The sequence below is a fragment of the Xenopus laevis genome, chromosome 9_10L (genome assembly GCF_017654675.1).
Source record: "Xenopus laevis strain J_2021 chromosome 9_10L, Xenopus_laevis_v10.1, whole genome shotgun sequence".
Lineage (NCBI taxonomy): Eukaryota > Metazoa > Chordata > Amphibia > Anura > Pipidae > Xenopus > Xenopus laevis.
The window spans coordinates 116,557,469-116,578,698 of record NC_054387.1 but is presented as its reverse complement, the minus strand read 5'-3'; the positions used below and the strand labels follow the sequence as shown (position 1 = coordinate 116,578,698).

The following is a 21,230-nucleotide window of genomic DNA, read 5'->3' as shown; positions in this document are numbered from 1 at the left end:
AGTGTGACTGTAGGATAGCAGGTATAGTAGGGAGAGATGGTGCCTATAGTAACAGTGGGATAATAGTCTCCGGGAAGGGAGTGTGACTGTGGGATAGCAGGTATAGTAGGGAGAGATGGTGTCTATAGTAACAGTGGATAATAGTCTCTGGGAAGGGAGTGTGACTGTGGGATAGCAGGTATAGTAGGGAGGGGTGGTGCCTATAGTAACAGTGGGATAATAGTCTCTGGGAAGGGAGTGTGACTGTGGGATAGTAGGGAGAGATGGTGCCTATAGTAACAGTGGGATAATAGTCTCTGGGAAGGGAGTGTAACTGTGGGATAGCAGGTATAGTAGGGAGAGATGGTGCCTATAGTAACAGTGGGATAATAGTCTCTGGGAAGGGAGTATAACTGTGGGATAGCAGGTATAGTAGGGAGAGATGGTGCCTATAGTAACAGTGATAATAGTCTCTGGGAAGGGAGTGTGACTGTGGGATAGCAGGTATAGTAGGGAGAGATGGTGTCTATAGTAACAGTGGGATAATAGTCTCTTGGAAGGGAGTGTGACTGTGGGATAGCAGGTATAGTAGGAAGAGATGGTGTCTATAGTAACAGTGGATAATAGTCTCTGGGAAGGGACTGTGACTGTGGGATAGCAGGTATAGTAGGGAGAGATGATACCTATAGTAACAGTGGGATAATAGTCTCTGGGAAGGGAGTGTGACTGTGGGATAGCAGGTATAGTAGGGAGAGATGATACCTATAGTAACAGTGGGATAATAGTCTCTGGGAAGGGAGTGTGACTGTGGGATAGCAGGTATAGTAGGGAGAGATGGTGTCTATAGTAACAGTGGGATAATAGTCTCTGGGAAGGGAGTGTGATTGTGGGATAGCAGGTATAGTAGGGAGAGATGGTGTCTATAGTAACAGTGGGATAATAGTCTCTGGGAAGGGAGTGTGACTGTGGGATAGCAGGTATAGTAGGGAGAGATGATACCTATAGTAACAGTGGGATAATAGTCTCTGGGAAGGGAGTGTGACTGTGGGATAGCAGGTATAGTAGGGAGAGATGATACCTATAGTAACAGTGGGATAATAGTCTCTGGGAAGGGAGTGTGACTGTGGGATAGCAGGTATAGTAGGGAGAGATGGTGTCTATAGTAACAGTGGGATAATAGTCTCTGGGAAGGGAGTGTGATTGTGGGATAGCAGGTATAGTAGGGAGAGATGGTGTCTATAGTAACAGTGGGATAATAGTCTCTGGGAAGGGAGTGTGACTGTGGGATAGCAGGTATAGTAGGGAGAGATGATACCTATAGTAACAGTGGGATAATAGTCTCTGGGAAGGGAGTGTGACTGTGGGATAGCAGGTATAGTAGGGAGAGATGATACCTATAGTAAAAGTGGGATAATAGTCTCTGGGAAGGGAGTGTGACTGTGGGATAGCAGGTATAGTAGGGAGAGATGGTGCCTATAGTAACAGTGGATAATAGTCTGTGGGAAGGGAGTGTGACTGTGGGATAGCAGGTATAGTAGGGAGAGATGGTGCCTATAGTAACAGTGGGATAATAGTCTCTGGGAAGGGAGTGTGATTGTGGGATAGCAGGTATAGTAGGGAGAGATGGTGCCTATAGTAACAGTGGGGATTATAGCTCTGTATCAAAACTGTAGTGGATGTTTAATAATATTTTTCCAGAAATAACTGTACTCAGTAGGCACTTTCCTATAAACTGTTTATAATGTGGTTATGCCAAATCTCAGGTGTGTGATGATGTTGGAGTGCAGTATTTATAGGGGTTTATGGCACAGAAGAGTTGAGTAGTACCTGTTGGCTCCCCCACCCACATGGCCCACTGCACAGACAGACAGACAGAGCAGGAAGTTACAGGGTGCAGCGCTGAGCAGGAAGAGGTGAGATGCTGAGATCACTGGACCAAAGGGGAGGCGGGCGGCTGAACACAGACAGTGCAGTGGGAGTCGGAGGAAAAGACCATCAGCAGAGAAGAACAGGGTGCTGGGGTACTGGGAACAGAACGGGAGATGGAGTGAGAGAGAACTTAGTAGAGAAATGGATCAGACCAATAGAGGACAAGGGAGAAGATGGGACCGATCTCGCTGGTTTTCATTTCAGCTTTTTTGTTGTGAGTTTGTTTGTTTCTGAACATCTTTCTCATATTTATATGTTTATATCTCCTGCACTTTCTTCCTGTTACAGCCTGTGTTCCTTTCCTATCTATTCTTACCATGCAAATCCCTTCTTCTCTTATTTAGATCTGCTCTTCATTCCTGTATGTCTGTTACAGCCCCTGTGTCTCTCTCCTCTCCCATGTACTGTATCTCTAATCCCATGTACTCCATATTGTAACCCCCTGTGCTACTCCTTTCTAACCCTAATACCGCTTTATTTATCATATAATTGTCCCTGCGCCTCTCCTTTTCTTTATACAACCAGGCCTGTTTAGGGCCTGTTCTTTGTCCCCCGGAAGGAATGGAAGCCCTATCATGTAATCGTAGCAGTAGATCACTTTAGGGTTTTTAAATAGGGAGAAGCTGCCCATGGCTCTGCACATAGTGGGGCCCCACAGACCAGCAGTGAAAGATAAGTAGAGCATGAGACCATTCTTATAGTAGGCTACAGTGGAGACAGAATAGTAAAGATGGCAAAAGTAACATATTTTAGTGGTGTCTCCAAACTTGTGGTCCTTCAGTTCTTGTTGGGGTTCTGCTGAAGGCTGTGAGATCCATGCAGTTCTGCTCAGGATGCTGAAGGATAGTGGGAACTGTATTCGAGCAAAGGTTAAAGAGCCACAGGTTGAACACAAGAGTTGTAACACTAGTCCTACACTCATACTGTCCACATACTGCCGTGCTCATTGGCACATGATTTAGATCAGGGATAGTCAACTTTTGGTTGCAGAAGTACAATTCACAGAACTGGTTCCACTGCTGAGCAGAGATAGGGTTCTGGAGAGTTACAACACCGTTGTCTTTTTATGGCCCAACTAAATAATTTTTCATAATCAGATACACTAATTATTACTAAATGTCCCACTGGGCACCTTATATTTCCTGGGTCCCCAAGACATTGGAGATCCAAATGTTACCAACATCTGATTTAGGCCAGTATAGGGGATTTTGGTGTCCTTTGGGATTTTTGTCCTTGCATAGACAGATATCCTACAAATTGGGCATAGCTGTGTCTTAAAATAATGTAACCAACATTAAAGGGGGTCGTATACCCTATGAGACAACTTAAAATTGCTTTTCTGAGCACTTTTGCAAATGTTATTCTTTTTTGACTTTTGTTTCCATGATAGTAGTCTCCAACTAAGTCTCCTGTATCCTTGTGCCCTTAGTTGCACAAAACACTATTAGTTGTTGAATAGATGTCCTAATCTGTGGGACACGGTACAGGTTGTGGGCCTTAAATTCATCTGAAAAATATGGGGTTTGATATCAATGTTGAATCCCCTTTATCTGCTTGCAACAAGGTTGTGTCCCGTGTATGGCAACATTGGCAACTGATCCAGTTGGAGAGATTGAACACACCAGATTACGGCCTGTGTGGCTGGTGCTAGGCATTTATTAATGCTGAACATAAAGATATGGTCATTAAGGTTGAGACTTCTTGTTCTACGTTGTAGGTGATGATAAGAAGATGACGTCTTTGCCCAGAACCCACAGAGGTGTGTCACAGACTCGGGTCTGGCTCAGAGACAGTTCATTGTGAAATAATGATATGGAAGGTAAGTTGGAATCCTGCTCTCTTGGCAGAACAAACAATATTATTATGTTATTGTAACTATTTGACCTCACTGTCACAGGCCTGTGGGTCCTCCGATATAGGAGGCTGTTGGTGCAATGCATCTGTCCGGACTCCTTGCAGGAGATATTCGTTAAATTGAAGGACCTCAAGGTACTGAATGAGGAGGAGATCCAGCACCTGCAAGACATTTCATATCTCCCCAGCCAAGCAGAAGCCCTACTGGATGCATTGGAAGGGAAAGGCAAGAGTGGAGTTCAGACACTTCAAAACTGCATAGAGAACAGCTCCAGTTCCTTGTACCTGCGCATGCGTCATTATGGTAAGACAATGTTCACGGCATTATAGTCCAATAAAAACTATTAGTAACTGGAAGTAGTTAGGACTGCAATGGCTCATGTAACCTCTTTCCTGATGTCCACAGATCCATTGGTTCTGAAGCATTTGGACAGTGTTGGAAGCATAAATCAGCCGCCATTGTTGACACAGTTGGATTACCTGTGGCTGGTAGAGGGCCTTACAGATGCCCAAGTGCAGGAACATGATTTTGTGCAGCTGGAGTTAGGACAAGGAGGAAGGAGCACTCTCAAGAAACTTCCTTTGGAGAAACTGTTGATGCCCCTGTCACGGGTCAGCCTGCCCCCTCGGATCACCCTTACACTGGGTGTGGCAGGAGCTGGCAAAAGCACCCTAGTAAGACTATTTGTTGAGAGGTGGGCACGGAAGGAGGTGTATTCAAACATTTCATGTGTGCTTTCACTAGGTCTCTGGGAGCTGAATGCCCATGATAGACTATCTGCAGAGCGGCTGGTTCATCTATGCTGCCCACGTTACCTTGTGTCTCCTCCTGGGACCCTTCTGATCTTGGATGGACTGGATAAATTGCGAGCACCTCTGGACTTTTCAGACTCTGTAGCTTGCACTGACACCCAGAAGGAGCTCACACCTGAATGTCTGATCACTAACATACTTCGGGGAAACCTACTACCAGACTGTTCCGTGTGGGTGACCTCAAGGCCAGGTGCAGCTGCCAAGATTCCTGCAGGTCTTATTGACCGGATGACTGAAATTCCAGGGTTGGGGACAGGTGAGATTAAAGTGTTTTTGAAACAGTTGCTACCAGAACCCAAAGGTATAGCTGAGCGGGTATGGAGTCACCTGCAGGGCCATCGTACCTTGATAGCTCTGTGCTCAGTTCCTACTTTGTGTCACATAATGGGATTCTCTTTAGGATTTCTGCTACACAGTCAAGATCACTCACATACAACTCTACCAAGAACATTGACTTCCATATTCTCATGGTTTCTAAAAGCCCATCTGGGTGAAAAGGATGGGTCAGAGCAAACTGCAAGTGTGAGAAGGGCAATTGCCAATTTAGGAAAGTTGGCTTTTCAGGGTATCATTCGGAGAAGGTTGGTTTTCTATGAGTCCGACCTAAAATCCTGTGGAATCGATACCCCATTGGCCCCAGGCAGTCTCTGTGCCCGGCTGCTGCCATGCCAACATTCTCTCTCATGCCCAGGATTTTCTTTCTGTCATCTGTCACTTCAGGAATTCTTGGCTGCTGCCCACTACCACTCTGCTGCTAAGCGTGCGATCTTTGACCTATTTGCTGATGGGGGCATGACCTGGCCCAAATTGGGCTTTCTCAATCATTACAAGAGTGCAGTGCAGCGGACTCTTCAAGGAGACGGAGTGCAGTTGACCATCTTCCTGCGATTCCTCTCTGGCTTCCTCTCCCCTCAGGTACAGCGGGTGCTGGCAGGGTGTCTTCTGGGAAAGGAGGAACCTGGTGGGTACCGTGGGCCAGCAGCAGACTACTTGCAGAACCATCTAAACACTGAAAGGACAGTGTCTTGTGGAGCAGTAAACTTGGTGTGCTGCTTGCTGGAGTTGGGGTACACTGAACTCACAGGTGTTGTTGAGGAGGCACTAAAGAATGGGACACTTGGGGGGAGGTTGAATCCACTGGCATGTTGTGCCTTGGCATACCTATTGCAGGCTTCAAACATCTGTGCCCAGGAAGCCAATCTGTCTCAATGTCTGAGCTTCAACCTTGTGCAAAGACTTCTACCACAGTTACAATACTGTACAAACCTCAGGTAGGTACAAAATGAATATGGAACGTAAAATGACGGTAGGGTGACCTTTTAAGGTTTTTGAGGTGCTCCCTAAAACTATTGACAGAACTTCTGTACTTATGATTGTACAACCTGTTTTTTATTCAGGATGGAGAACAATGGTTTCCAAGATGTGGTAATGGAACTTCTAGCCAGTATCCTGCGTGCTAAGGACTGTGCCATTCAGAGGATCAGGTGAGTCCCAGAGGAGGCCACTTAATCTTTACGTGATGTAGACCAGATAGGTCAGGATTTACACATCACACTCCATATTATATTGCTTTTGTCACCCAAGTGAATCCTTTCTTAGTCCCTTAGACCAAATCCTCTTCTTTTGGTGTCTTATTTCAGCTTGGCAGAGAACCACTTGAGTAACCGAGGTGTAAAGGCATTAGGGCGAGCGCTAATGGTGAATCACACACTTACTGTACTCGAGTAAGTACTTTCTGTATTTGATGCCATGTAAGTTTATGTCTATGGATATGCTTTTGCTAAATATCTTGTTTGCCTTAATATAGCCTCCACAGCAACAAAATCGGACCCAGTGGTGCCATGGCCCTGGGGGAAGTTCTGCGCAGCAATCAAGTCTTGCTCAGCTTGAAGTGAGTGCATTGTAGCTTCCTTGTGTACCCTGTGTAGCTAAAGTCTCCCTGTCTCTGGGAAATTGTGGGGTTACAGCCCTGGGGGGAAATGGAATAATGGCTTCAGTTTTGAAGACCAGTCAGGGTGACAATTTGAGAGAGTGGACATTTGCTCTCCTCGATATACCTGAAAGCACATCTTGAACTCAGTTAGGGTGAAATTTGGGATAAATATGTATTTACTGTTCTAGATATACTTGGAAATAAAGGTTATACCTTCAAGTGGTGCCTGGTCAAAGGTTGGACCTTCAAGTGGGACTTGAACAAAAAAAATGGTTGAGAACCACAGCTAAAACATTACCCATTCCCTGTCCCTTGCAGCTTTCCCATCTACCATTTTGTGCAGTGACTTGACCTGATACATGAAGTCCTAGTCACGCCCACATGGAGAAACCACGAAGGGTATCCAGTTGAATCACTGTGTTAATGTAGGGTGGAACAAATTAGCACCGTGACTCCATACGACCCCTTCCCCTGTGCTAGGTCTAACACCCATTTTGTCCATCTCCCCATAACAGCCTGCAGAACAATCAGATTAAATCAGAAGGTGCCCGGTTTCTGGCGCAGTCACTGCTGGCCAATCGTAAACTGAGGTCCTTGAAGTAAGTATCAGCGTTTAAGCCCATCAACAACATTTGCTGAGATTGGTTTTTGGACTGGGGCAGTGGGTTATTGTCAGCTGAAAGTCATGTGTTTGTTGGGGCTTTTTACTGATAATTGTACATCTTATATGGAAAGAACACCAGCCCACTGAGATATGGGGTGGGGATTTATTTGACTACAAACTATACCCCTCTGCACACCTGGCAGATACATTTCTTTTAAGTGGTGTTTGTTGCAGGAAGTAGGGAAAAGACAACGTTTTATGGAGCATTAAGCTTGGTCTGCTGCTTGCTGGAACTGGGGTACTATACTCACAGCTGTTGTTTAGGAGGCACTAAATAATGGGACACTTGTTGAGAGCTTGCTGTTCCATGGCATACCTATTGAAAGCTTCAAACACCTGTGCCCAGGAAGCCTGTCTTAATGTCTGAGCTTTGACTACAATGTACAACTTTTGGCACACCTATAAATGAAAATACAATAATTCTGAGCAGTGCTGACACTTCCTGATGAAGGTTCATGTTCCCCAAAACGTTGTGCACTGCAGTGATTTGCTAATACATTTCACTCAAATGTCCTCTTTTGTAGGACTTCCCTGATGTCCCATTTTCACCCCAGATATTGCAGTGAGTCCAAAAAAATTCCACCACAAAGAGGTTTTGAATTCAAAAAGTCTACATCTTGTACAGTAGGCTTTATCTGAAAGTTTGTCCAGTTACCATAGCAGTGTTGGACTGGGCCTCCTAGAGCCCACTACAGAACTTGGCATCAAGAGGGGTGTCATATGTATACTTATAGTGGTAATAGGAAAACTTTGAGAATAGACATTGGCTGAGGTCTACTAGGGCTGTGGCCCACTGGTGGGAAGTGACAGTGCAGCAAACTATTGACCCTGTATTAGGAGGGACTTTGCACTATTGCTGGAAAGCACAAGCCAGGACTTAACAAGTTGTCCATGTCTTTGCAGCATTCAGAAGAACAACATTGGAGCGGAGGGAGTTGAGAGCCTTTCTGGGAGTCTGAAACAGAACCAGGTTCTGCAGGAGCTGTGGTGAATATTAAAGAAGCATTGGTCCACAGAGTTATTTATATGTCCATAAGCAGAGAGCCAGTGAAACTGTTTATCTGCGATTTCCATTACTGAATGACTATCCCAGGGATGTTCAGCTTATTGACCTCAAAACTGCTTTTAAGCAGCCATATCTTAAGGCCGATCTTTCAGTTTTGAATTTTCCAGCTATTGAGGACCACATTGGTTAGTTGATGCAGTCCTACAACCTGTCTGCGCCCATTGCCATCATTATAATCAGATCGTTTGGTCCTAGGATTAACCTGATATGCCTTTGGTGTGCATATCGGGAAAAGATACGCTCATTTGGCAACCTCGCCAAACGAGTGTATCTTATAGTGTACGGTACCTTTAGAAAATGAAAGCCTCATGCTGAAGTGTGAATTAAGTATTGTATAGAGCTGATGTACACGTCTGGTCCCTCCACTAATCTCCTCATTATATTTTTATTGTTGTTGCTTGGCTCCAGGTTATCGGGTAACAGTGTTGGGGACCGGGGGGCTGCAGCTCTGGCCGAAGTTCTGAAGTCGAACTCTAATCTGAGCACCTTGGAGTAAGTAGAGGTACTTGATTGTCAGGAAGGGTTTAACTAATATGGCCTCTAAATCTTTGGACAAAGTGTGCTTCTACCTTCCCTTTTGTTTTGCACTTGCAAGAGCTCATGGAGTGGTGCTCAAACATCGCCAAAAGGCAATTGGTTGGTGTGGTGACGGCCATCTTTGTGCATAGCCCTGGCAGAGATGAATCTATTATTGAGTCACTACATGGCTGAGCAGTGCACTGGGCCGAACAATCCTCTGAATATGGGTAGCTGGTCGCACAGCCGAGGAATGAGTACTGTGAAGAGGGACTTGCCATAATGTTGGAACTTTATTCTACACAAGAAGGTTCTCCAAGGCAGCGGCAAGAGGAAAACATTGGGATTAAATACACGCAAAGTGAGAATCATCAGGAGCAAAAGTACAAATTAGTCCATGGTCAGTGGTATATCTAACTTGCCACATAACCTAAGCCTGGGGCCCAGTCTCAGCCATGACCTTGGGCCTACACCATTGACAAGGTCCACCATGGATTCTGCTGGCACATGATATGGCAACACTTCACGATGCACCAGGGACAGAAATCCTATTTAAAACAGGGTAGCACCAGTTTACATGAATAAATTCAGGGAGGTGCCATGGATACACACTTTCAACTTTATTTACAAGCTCAGTGCATTCTCCTGGTGTTTTGTGTGTACGTCGATTCAGGTGAATCCAGCATGACCTTGGCCTGGCACCCTGACGGTCACAACCTCAGCTGCACTGGAAACTAAATGAGGACGTATGTGACTGTGAGAAATGGCTTGTGTCGTTATGGGTAAACGCCAGTGACTGTGGGGAGGAGGTTAGGCAGTAAGAGCTACATGTCAGCAGGTTTCCTGTGGTGAGGTCTGACTTGTCCCCGTGTGTGTGTGTGTGTGGTTGGAGGTAACTCAGTGAGGTAGAACATTTACTGATTGCGACCATCTCTCTCTGTTTGTTGGGTGGAAAAGTCTTTATAGCTCCATTTTCACACAAGTTTTATCAGCGCAACTTTTATCTTCCATTAGAGCCCAGAGATCAATATTTGCTCATTTTAAAAGTCCAAAAGAGATGTATGCTTAAAAGGGTTGTTTACCTTTAAATGAATCGTTGATGTGATCTGTAGGGAGGGATATTCTGAGACAATTTGCAATTGGTTTTCATTTTTTATTATTTGTGGTTTTTGAGTTATTTAGCTTTTTATTCAGCAGCTCTCCAGTTTCAACAGTCTGGTTGCTAGAGTCCAAATAACCCTAGCAACCATGAACTGATTTGAATAAGAGACTGGAATATGAATAGGAGCTAGGGATGCACCAAATCCACTATTTTGGATTGACCGAACCCCAGAATCCTTTGCGAAATTAGGGGTGGAAAGGGGAAAACATTTTTACTTTCTTGTTTTGTGTCAAACAGTCATGCGATTTCCCTCCCCGCCCCTAATTTCCATATGCAGATTTGGTTCGGCCGGGCAGAAGATTCGGCCAAATCCTGGTGAAAAAAGGCCATATCCCGAACCGAATCCTGAATTCGGTGCATCTTTAATATGAGATTGGCTGAATAGAAAGATGAGTAATAAAAAGTAGCAATAACAATACATTTGTAGCCTTACAGAGAATTTGTTGTTACATTTGAAAGCTGGAAATAGTCAGAAGAAGAAAGCAAATAATTCAAAGAGTATAAAAAAAAAAATGAAGACCAATTGAAAAGTTGCTGAGAATTAGCTATAACATACTAAAAGTTAACTTAAAGGTGAGCCACTTATGAATAATTTACAGTATTTTTTCTTTTTAGATGAGTGGCCCCTGCTGTTCATCCAGGCGCAGGTCCCAGGCAATACAGCAAAAGCTAATTGTTCTAAAGCAGGAAGCATCTCTTGCACTTCCCTGCTCACTGCTAAAGCAAAATGTGTAGGAGCGACAGAACTAAGCAAAGAAACCTTTATCATTCTGCGTGGCCCATGCCTGGGCTGATCAGCAGGGGAGGGTCTCCTATTACAATTTCATGATATATATAAGAGTAAAATCTGCTAAATTGCTCTCCCATTAGAGCACTCCCATTAGTAAACATGGCCATATACAGTAAGTAATGATGAATGATCAGTTTTGTGCACTTTCAGCACATGTATGGTGGCTGGGCAGGACCAACTTCTTCTGATAAACTTTGGAGATCAGCTGGTTCTTGGATCAGTTCATTCACGGTTCTCACTTCTGTTTCAGCCTACAAAGTAATTCTATCAGTGACCGTGGCCTGAGCTTGTTGACCCGCGGCCTGAGCCAGAACCGCAGCCTGAAGCACCTTAAGTGAGTCCTTCGTTTTCTGGGTCTTAATTAACAGTTGAACATATCAGATATATAATTATCTATCGTAGTTAATAATTCCACTATAACCCCATCTCCCCAGGCCTTGGGGTTCTCCTAGATTCTGCCCTGTCCTTCACTCCTCATATCCAGTCACTTTTTAAATCTTGTCACTTCCTCCTAAGGAACATATCCAAAATACAATCATTTATCACCCAAGATGCTGCCAAACTTCTTATTCACTCTCTCATCACATCACGTCTAGACTACTGTAACTCTTTATTAATTGGCCTCCCCCTCCAGAGACTGTCACCTCTCTAGTCCATAATGAACACTGCCGGCAGGCTTATACACCTCAGCAACCGCTCCTCCTCTGCCAATGCCTGCACTGGCTTCCACTACCTTTCAGAATAAAATTCAAATTAATGACCCTGACATTCAAAGCACTTCATAACTCTGCCCCACCCTACATCTCTGATCTCATCTCTATATACTCACCCAACAGCTTACTACTCTCCTTTACTAACCTGCTCCTCAACTCTTCTCTCATACGTTATCATTAATAAATCTGAATATTCTTATAGTTAATAATCATCTTATTTGAAAATCCGACATTAACTCCTCACACACTTGCATTCAAGACTTTGCACCCCTCCTCTGGAATTCTCTCCCATAGTCTGTCCGACTCTCTCACCTGCTTATTTCTGATATTGCCCACTCGCACACCTTCTGTCTCATTCCCTTCCCCTTTAGATTGTAAGCTCTTTTGCACAGGGCCTTCCTCACCTTTTGTACTGGTACTGGTCATTATGTATGTAACTCTGTATGTAACATGTATTTAATTCATGGGATTTCTTTGTATAAACACGTTTATCTGCGCAATATGTTGGCGCTCTAAAAATACATAATAATAATAATAATATTAGATTGCTGTAACCCAACTTCTATAGATGTTTGCTGTGAGAGTCCTTCACTCTCTCTGGCACGGCTGCTCCATTTACCTCCTCTTTCTGTGATTCTTTTCCAGCTTGAGGGAAAATTCCATTGGCATCGAGGGAGCCCAGGCCTTGGCAGAATCTCTCAGGAGAAACAACACTTTGCTGCATTTGGAGTGAGTAATGGGATATAGAATAAGACTTAATATGGCTGACACGATATTAACCAGCATAACAAGATACAATATTCCCAATGGTCTGTCCCATGTTGTTTGTGTCCCTACAGCCTGACAGCGAATCTTCTTCATGACGAGGGCATGGAGGCTCTGGCCGGAGCACTGAGAGAGAACCAAAGCTTAGAGTCCCTACAGTGAGTCCTTCTAATGCACTTTTATATTTATTATGTACCTGTCTATGTTATATAGGGAATTCTGTTCCCCTCTTATGTCATATATAAGGATATTAGAAGACACTGAGGAGTTCCGTGAGCTTATACAGTTTATGCTAGAGAACGGTCTCCATGGTGATTGTTACACGTCCTGTTTGTCCTCTTTTAGTCTCCAGTGGAATTTCTTACGTGTGGCGTCTGCCCGGTCTCTGGCCGCTGCTCTACGTGTGAACAAGGCTCTTCGCTGCTTAGAGTAAGTTTGTGTTTAGACTGCAGGTCTCTCTCTTATATTAATAAGTGATACCAGACTTAAGACTTCCATTAAGTTGCATAAGGACTTCCAGTTAGGGTTGCCACTAGGGATGCACCAAATCCAGGATTCAGCTCGGGATTTGGCCTTTTTCAGCAGGATTCGAATTCGGCCGAATCCTTGTGTGTGGCCGAACCTAATCCGAATCCTAATTTGCATATGTAAATTAGGCGTGGGAAGGGAAATCGTGGCTTTTCGTCTCAAAACAAGAAAGTAAAACATTCTTTTCCCACTGTTTCCTTTCCTGCTTCTAATTTGCAAATTAGTATTCGGTTCGGTATTCGACCAAATCTTTCACAAAGGATTGGGGATTCGGTGCATCCCTAGTTGCCACCTTCTGCTGCTTAGGAGTCAGGGCAGGCATATGATTTCAGGGGGTGGGGTGGCACCATTTCAAGGGTGGGTCCATGATGTCAGTGGCCCAGACTGAGCTGGCAGGACACTGGAAGAATAAAAAAAAAACAGGTGGGCCCTTGCCTTCATGGCCAAAGAAGAGAAATGGCAACTCACAGATCCCACAAACTGGCTTGTAAAAGAACTGAGAACTTTATTTAGGCCACAAAATAGATAAATACAAAGCTTTACGCCACCTTTTCTGGAAAAAAATACCGGCCTTCCTATATATTTATGTTTTTTCCCTATTAATAACATTGGGATCAACCATCATTTTTACCGGCCAGGCTGGTAAAATACTGGCCAGGTGGCAACCCTAGGTAGTGGTGACTTGTTGAACGTAAGGCGGAGGGCCCTTGAAGTCATTGTCCCGGTGGGCTCCAGTTCGACCCTGGTAGTCAGTGTCAGGAGGTCTTCGAGAAAGGATGTTGAAATGTTGAAAAAGGAATTGAGTCTCTATAAATTTCTATAGAATTAGGTTTTTATGTGCCTGAAATTGACAACAAACTCAAGCGTTGATCAGCAGGTACAGTATCTCCCTACTGACACGTTTCCCAATTAGCTTGCAGGAGAACTCTCTGGGAGATGAAGGAGCAGCCGTGCTCTCGGATGCTCTGCAGGAGAACTCCACCCTCTCAGCGCTCTAGTAAGTTTCCCACTCCTGAGACACGTATCGCACGTGACTATTAACACGTGGCCTCGGTTTTTTCTATGACGAGCAATAAAATTAATTAATTGGTCATTAGAAATGGCATGTATGTGGAATAGCAATAGCTGTGAATTTTGGTTCAGGATAAGTTCCAGCACTTTTTGCAGGATTTGGGTACAGGCTAATCCAGAGTCCTCAGCCAAGTCAAATCTGAACTCTTAAAGGATAAGTAAACCTTTAAAATAAGTGAATGTAAAATTAATGAGAGTGCTATTCTAAGCACGTTTCAGATGTACATTTATTATTTATTTTTCTTTAATTCCAAGATGTTCTTCTGCTTAGGATTTGAGAAAGATTTCAAATTTTTTTTCTAAACAGAAGAACATCAGAGCAGCCTCTTTCTTTTTCCTCACAACTTCCTTGACTACTTGGTGGTCAGACAAGTCGAAAAATGACCAGCAGGTGGCGCTGTTGTATCAAAATTCATTCATATTAACAGTACATGTATCTCTTAATATCTTGGAATTAACATAAATAAATAAATAATGAATGTACACTGCAAAAGTGCTTAGAATAGCCCCCTCATTCATTTTACATTCACTTATTTAAAAGGTTTACTTATCCTTTAAAGCCATTTGATAGGCCAGGCAACTTTGTTGGGCCCCACAAGCATTCAGTAACTCGTTATTGTCCTAGAGCTCCGTACTTCCTCCAGGCCGAAGTAGTAAAAAAAACTTCTTTATTGAAGTACAAGTGTGGATTACAGCCTTACGCGTTTCGTGTTCTCACAACACTTAATCATAGCCTATGTGATGTGCGGGCCCACCCGATACCCGCGTGTGGGTCGTGTTTGGGCCGACCTCGCATCCCCATTTGCATGTGGCGTATGGGTCCAGGTCGAGCTCTTCTTCCTGTTCTCCCCACCGCCACCTTAAACTGCCAGCTTCAGACTTCCGATTTTATAGCCGTGTGCCTGCTCGCCTGCCCCCTTTGGTGACATCATGGGCGGGTCGGCGCAGGTCTATAAAAGGAACCCGGAAGTGGGGCTTGGGCAGGCGTGGGTGGAGGGAAGGCGGGTTCAGGTCGGGTTTTACCCCACCCACACATGACTACAATGCATGGTTGCTAGGGTAATTTGGATCCTAGTAACCAGATGGCTGAAATTGCAAACTGGAGAGCTGAATAAAAAACTAAATAACTCAAAAACCACAAATAATAAAAAATTAAAACCAATTGCAAATGGTCTCAGAATATCACTCTCTACATCATACTAAAAGTAAGCTCAAAGGTGAACAACCCCTTTAAGGGATCAGTTCCAGCAATTGGGATAATGATTTCTGAATCAGGGGCTATTAGGCTTCTTCAGTGTTATACCGACAGAATTTTGATGGTCTTTACAAAGAAATCCATGATAATAATTCTTCTTTATTTGAATGTCTTGCAGCCTGCAGGGAACAATGATAGGAGCAAGTGGCACCCAGTCCCTCGCCAGTGCACTGACTGTCAACAGAAGCTTGAAGATGCTCGAGTATGTACTAACAGGTTACGCTATTGTGTTGATGCTCTTACCTCTAACCATTGATTTGTGCCTTATAGCAAATAAATCTATTACTTATACCACTCTCTTATGCTAATGTCATTTCCAAGGGGGAAGATCCTATTCAGTAGAGTTGCAGTAACAGAAAAGCTAAACTAAGGGTCGTCTTTTAGTTAACTTTTAGTACGTTATAGAATGGCTAATTCTAAGCAACTTTTCTATTGGCCTTCATTTTTTCTTTTATAGTTTTTAAATTATTTGCCTTGTCTTTGTAGCTTTCAAATAGGGGTCGGGTCACTGACCCCATCTAAAAAAAAACAAATGCTCTTTCTCATCCATCTATTCCAGTCTCTTATTCAAATCAGTGCATTGTTGCTAGGGTAATTGGGACCCTAGCAACCCCACTGCAAACTGGAGAGCTGCTGAATAAAAAGCTAAATAACTCAAAAACCACAAATAATAATAAATGAAAACCAATTGCAAATTGTCTCAGAATATCACTATCTACGTCGTACTAAAAGGTAATTTAAAGGTGAACAACCCGTTTAGTGCTGATTGCCCTTGTACTTCTATGTAGAATAGTCCTTTATATAGGGTTTCTGTAGGCTGGGGAATGTGCCCGTTTCAGTTCACTGGTTTAGAGTCGTTGGATCACCCATTTGTTTTAGATTTTCTAATTATATCCTTTGCTAACGTATGTGAAATGCTGCCCTAGTAAACAAGTGCCCAATTCTTATCATCAGCTACAGGTATGGGATACGTTATCCGGAAACCCATTATCCAGAAAGCTCTGAATTACAGAAAGTCTGTCTCCCATAGACTCCATTTTATCCAAATAATCCAAATTTTTAAAAATGATTTCCTTTTCTCTGTAATAATAAAACAATAGCTTGTACTTGATCCCAACTAAGATATAATTAATCCTTATTGGAAGCAAAACCAGACTATTGGGTTTATGTAATGTTTACATGATTTTCTAGTAGACTTAAGGTATGAATATCCAAATTACAGAAAGATCCATTATCCGGAAAACCCCAAGTCCAGAGCATTCTGGATAACAGGTCCCAAACTTCTGTACAGAGATATATAATATGACAAATGCATTTAACCATAGTCATTATGGTATTTCCACAGCCTACGAGGTAACAACATGGGCCTGCGGGGAGCCAAAGCTTTGGCTGGAGCTTTAAAGATTAACAGCACTTTGCAGAGTCTCAAGTAAGTAATGGCTGAGATCACTGTGCCTGTTGTTTACAATGGAATTCCTTGTTCATATGCCCAACACTGGCACAGGGAGTCCCAATAGTTTCATGAAAATAAACAGTGAGTAATTCTCATGGATTTGCCACCATTTAACCAACAACTGTATATGTTCGCAGTCTGCAAGAAAACTCCATTGGTCTGGACGGAGCCATATGCCTCGCTAATGCAGTGTCTGGGAACCGTTCTCTGACTTCACTCAGGTTTGTGCCCTTGAGTATTTTTGCATAAGGCTACCAGTGAATCAATTATAGGCAGCCTCAGGGTTGGACTGACCTATCAGAGTAGCAGATGATCTCCTAGTGGGCTTCAGCTGGGGTTCAGATGAAAAGCTCTTCTCGCACTCCCTGGCCTTCGTGTTGATTGCCCGGTGCACGGTGATGGGGGGTCGGCACCCTCCAACATCAAATGGGTAAGAAATCACTGGCACTCAAAGGGCAGGTGCAAGCAGGGACAAGCCCTTGCGTTTATTCACAGAAAAAGCAACGTTTCGGGGTCAGACCCCTTTATGCTTGATAAAGGGGTCTGACCCCGAAACGTTGCTTTTTCTGTGAATAAACACAAGGGCTTGTCCCTGCTTGCACCTGCCCTTTGAGTGCCAGTGATTTCTTACCCCTTCAGCTAGGGTTGCCATCCGGCTGGTATTTTACTGGCCTAGCAGGTATAACTCCTGCCAAGGCTGGGGCTGGTTTTACAAATTTACCAGCAACTACTAGTTGCCGGTAAATTCGTAATACTCTTAACAAAAGTCCTTGGCCCGCCCCCAATCCACTGGAAACATAACATTTCTCTGCCTTTTGCCCATCATGCAATGTGACTCCACCCCCTTTTACATCACAGCCCGTGACTTTTATGTCACAGCCCGCCCCTTTTGTTCCCGCCCCCACCACCGGCCGGTAGAAATTTTATGAAAAGATGGCAACCCTAGCTCCAGCCTAAGCCAATTTCCATCGGCCCATCCTTACGTACATTAAGGGCCTATATAAAACATACACCATTTGCAACTGTTTCTATGTAAATGCTGTGAGTGGGCCCTAAGTGCCAGGTTCTCTAGTGGGCTCTAGGGGACCTTGCCAATATATATCTGAACTAGGGGTGCACCAAATCCAGGATTCAGCCTATTTCAGTAGGATTCGGCCGAATCCTTGTGCCTGGCCAAACTGAATCCAAATCCTATTTTGCATATGCAAATTAAGGTCAGGAAGGGAAATCAAGAGGCTTTTTGTCGCAAAACAAGGAAGTAAACATTTTTTTCCACGTTTTCCTTTCTCTCCCTAATTTGCACTTGCAAAATCGGATTCGGTTCGTATTCACCCGAATCCTTCGTGAAAGAATCCAAATAGTAGATTCGGTGCATCCCTAATCTGAGTTCAAAAGGCTATAGACAGCACCTCCATTAAAAACATTCTCCTTTATTGTTGATTATTAGAAAAATTACATAAGACGCATCGCTGCCTGACGCGTTTCAGTCTCAACTAGTCCTTTAGTCATAGGCTAAATGATGTATATTTCAAAAACACTGAAAGGGATACTGTCATGGGGAATTTTTTTTTTCAATTCACATCAGTTAATAATGCTGCTCCAGCAGAATTCTGCACTGAAATCCGTTTCTCAAAAGAGCAAACTGATTTCTTTTATATTTAATTTTGAAGTCTGACATGGGGCTAGACATATTGTCAGTTTCCCAGCTGCCCCCAGTCATGTAACTTGTGCTCTGATAAACTTCAGTCACTCTTTACTGCTGTACTGCAAGTTGGAGTGATATTACCCCTCCCTTTCCCCCTCCAGCAGCCTAACAACAGAACAATGGGAAGGTAACCAGATAGCAGCTCCCTAACACAAGATAACAGCTGCCTGGTAGATCTAAGAACAACACTCAGTAGTAAAATCCAGGTCCCACTGAGACACATTCAGTTCCATTGAGTAGGAGAAACAACAGCCTGACAGAAAGCATTTTTATCCTAAAGTGCTGGCTCTTTCTGAAAGCACATGACCAGGCAAAATGACCTGAGATGCACCTACACACCAATATTACAACTAAAATACACTTGCTGGTTCAGGAATGCAATTTTATTTTGTGGAGTGAATTATTTGCAGTGTTAAAAGTGTAATTCAGAAATAAAAACTACATCATGAAAATCATGACAGAATCCCTTTAAATACACAATGATAAAACCACATGACAGCCTTTGACCAATCAAAAGCCAAAAACATTTATACTCAAACACTCCCCCTAAAAGGATTATTAAAGGGAAAGGAAAGTGAAAAGCAATTCCAGATTTATTTCAATACCTGTATTTAGTTAATATTATTTTATATTAATTTTTAGTGTAAATATAAAGCACAGTCATTTTAAATGTACATGTTGATGTTGTTGTCAGGCTTAAATAAAACAGTTTATTTCCCATCGTTTGTTGAGACCTAAAAAATAATAATCCAAAAAGCTTCACGCCGATTAATAATTGTCAGCAAGTCTCTATTATTTGTCCTCGTAGGTACCTTGTATTACTACTGCACCAATGTAAAAAATGTCTTCCCACCGGGCTTCCATTGTTAGCATTCTCATAATAGAATAAATGTGCTCCCTGACTCAATCTCCAGGTGGTACGTCCCACATATTGGATCTGACATTTAGCACATTGCAGCAAATAGAAGTGCCCTTTAATATCATACGTTTCACCCTTATTTGAACTGCATATAGCAAGGGGGATGAGAACCTTTAATGAGACAGAACATTCCAAAACACTGTGTTTGGACATTTTCCAATGGTTAATAACATATTGTTTGTCTCTTTCAGCTTGCAGGGGAACCATATTGGCCAATCAGGAGCCAAGGTCATCTCTGACACTATTAGAAATGGTGCTCCGCACTGTAAGGTGGACATTTAGATCCGTTACAGGAGTGTAATACAGGAGAAGACTGGAAGTGGTCTACATGGCTGATGGGAGTTTGTCAAGGAGCAATGGATTGTATCTTAATTATGGGGATAGAGTCGAATTAAGATTGTAATGAGGCTGCACTGTCCAATTGGCAATTTCTGGAAATGATAATATTCCCCCACTTACCCAAAAACACGGTGCTGTGCAGAGAAACCATGATGGCTCCCGGCCCTTTGCCTCTGAGGAGCTTGTACAGACAAGAACAAGATGGCTGAGGATTTCACAAGAACGCTACTCAAAAAAAAAATCTTTCCAGGGTTTTTGATTTCATGGTGTTAGACCTGCAAGGTTTTCTAACACAAACATCTTAAGAGCATCGCGTTTTATACCAGTCCAGCGGATACAGTTTATTCAGAGCAGTAACTCAGTAATCAGTTGGGCACCGCACTGACAGAATGGAAGAGGTCTGAATGCAGAGAGTTTTTTGTAAAGTCCAGGACCAATAATTGGAAAATTATTATTAAAAGCACTGGCTAATTTAATACTTCGAGACCCCATGACAGTGATCTTTACACGCTCCTGCTCATACTGCCCATGGAACATGGTAATGTTGGGTTTGTCCGGATACTTTTGCCCATATAGTGTCTTTGACTTGAGATTATTCCAGGACAGCAAAGAAATATAATGATGTGTCTGATGCAGGAAGATCTATTCCAATACCAATCATTTATTAAATGAATGAACAGCAAAGTGTAACAAAACGGCATATACAATCAAACATATAGTTGTGGAAATCTTTATAAGTCAAGGCTTGTCACGTCTGTAGGATTGATCAGCAATAAAAGATGATGACTGATAAAATGAAACAGGAAATGAACATCAGAGGTCTATTCAGTATCACATTTAAAAGTCTTTTTTTTTCCATTAGAGAAAGACACAGAGGCAGCAGATCTCAACTGACAATTTGTAGCTTCTGGCAAATGCCAGAGGGGCAACTGTAAGATGCAACAGACAGTCATTATTTATTGGGCTGGTGGAGGGGCTGTTTGGGCCTCTGTGTAAATGCCTGGGCATATTTTAAATGCCAGTTTGGGCCTGAGAGTCAGTAATGTAATGTTTTAGCTCTGGATCTGTGCCGAGAGACCAACCAGCAAGATAACTAATATAAAGCAGTATAAATGCACCAGATTTGTAGCTATTGTATTTCTCCCAGCCAATCAAGTCATACCTCCCAACATTTTGGAAGTAAAAAGAGGGGCAAAATATTTTTTCCCGCACGTAGCGCAGCAATTTTTTTGACCACACCCCTTTCTGTGACCACACCCCCTAATTACCATGTTTGTTTTACAAAATTTGGCAGGTTATGAAAAAATATTTCTCCTTATCTAAACTGTGTTTTTGTGTCTCAAAATTGTTACAAAGTATCTTAGTTGCACCTGTTAGTGTTATATATATATATATATATATATATATATATATATATAATACACAAAAGCCATGAATATCTTGTAAATTATATCCTTATAAATGGTGAGTTCTGATGTCATCAGTTATAAACGGTGAGTTCTGATGTCATTTCTGTCACATGACTCAATAAAACTTGTGTATTATAATAAATAAAGCAAAATATGAGGATATTAGAAGTAACCTCGGAGTTTCATGGTCCATGGCTCTCGGCCTCGTGCTTTTATATGGTTATGGAACTTCTCAGTGACTTATAATATCCTTATATTTTACAATAGGGGGTACTTTATTCAATATATATATATATATATATATATATATATATATATATATATATATATATATATATATATATATATATATATATATATATATAAT

General features: G+C 42.7%; 1 protein-coding gene across 1 annotated transcript; it reads left to right on the top strand.

The window, feature by feature from the left end:
- Positions 1-1,899: 1,899 nt before the first annotated feature.
- On the top strand, positions 1,900-20,669 carry nlrc3.L (NLR family, CARD domain containing 3 L homeolog). Its single transcript, XM_018236918.2, has 19 exons — positions 1,900-2,122; positions 3,626-3,727; positions 3,806-4,066; positions 4,169-5,846; positions 5,973-6,059; positions 6,216-6,299; positions 6,383-6,466; positions 7,024-7,107; positions 8,076-8,159; positions 8,647-8,730; positions 10,957-11,040; positions 12,065-12,148; positions 12,259-12,342; positions 12,530-12,613; positions 13,626-13,709; positions 15,157-15,240; positions 16,384-16,467; positions 16,629-16,712; positions 19,307-20,669. The coding sequence occupies exons 2-19, from the start codon at positions 3,721-3,723 to the stop codon at positions 19,395-19,397; spliced, it is 3,216 nt and encodes a 1,071-aa protein (XP_018092407.1). The 5' UTR covers positions 1,900-2,122; positions 3,626-3,720; the 3' UTR covers positions 19,398-20,669.
- Positions 20,670-21,230: the final 561 nt, after the last annotated feature.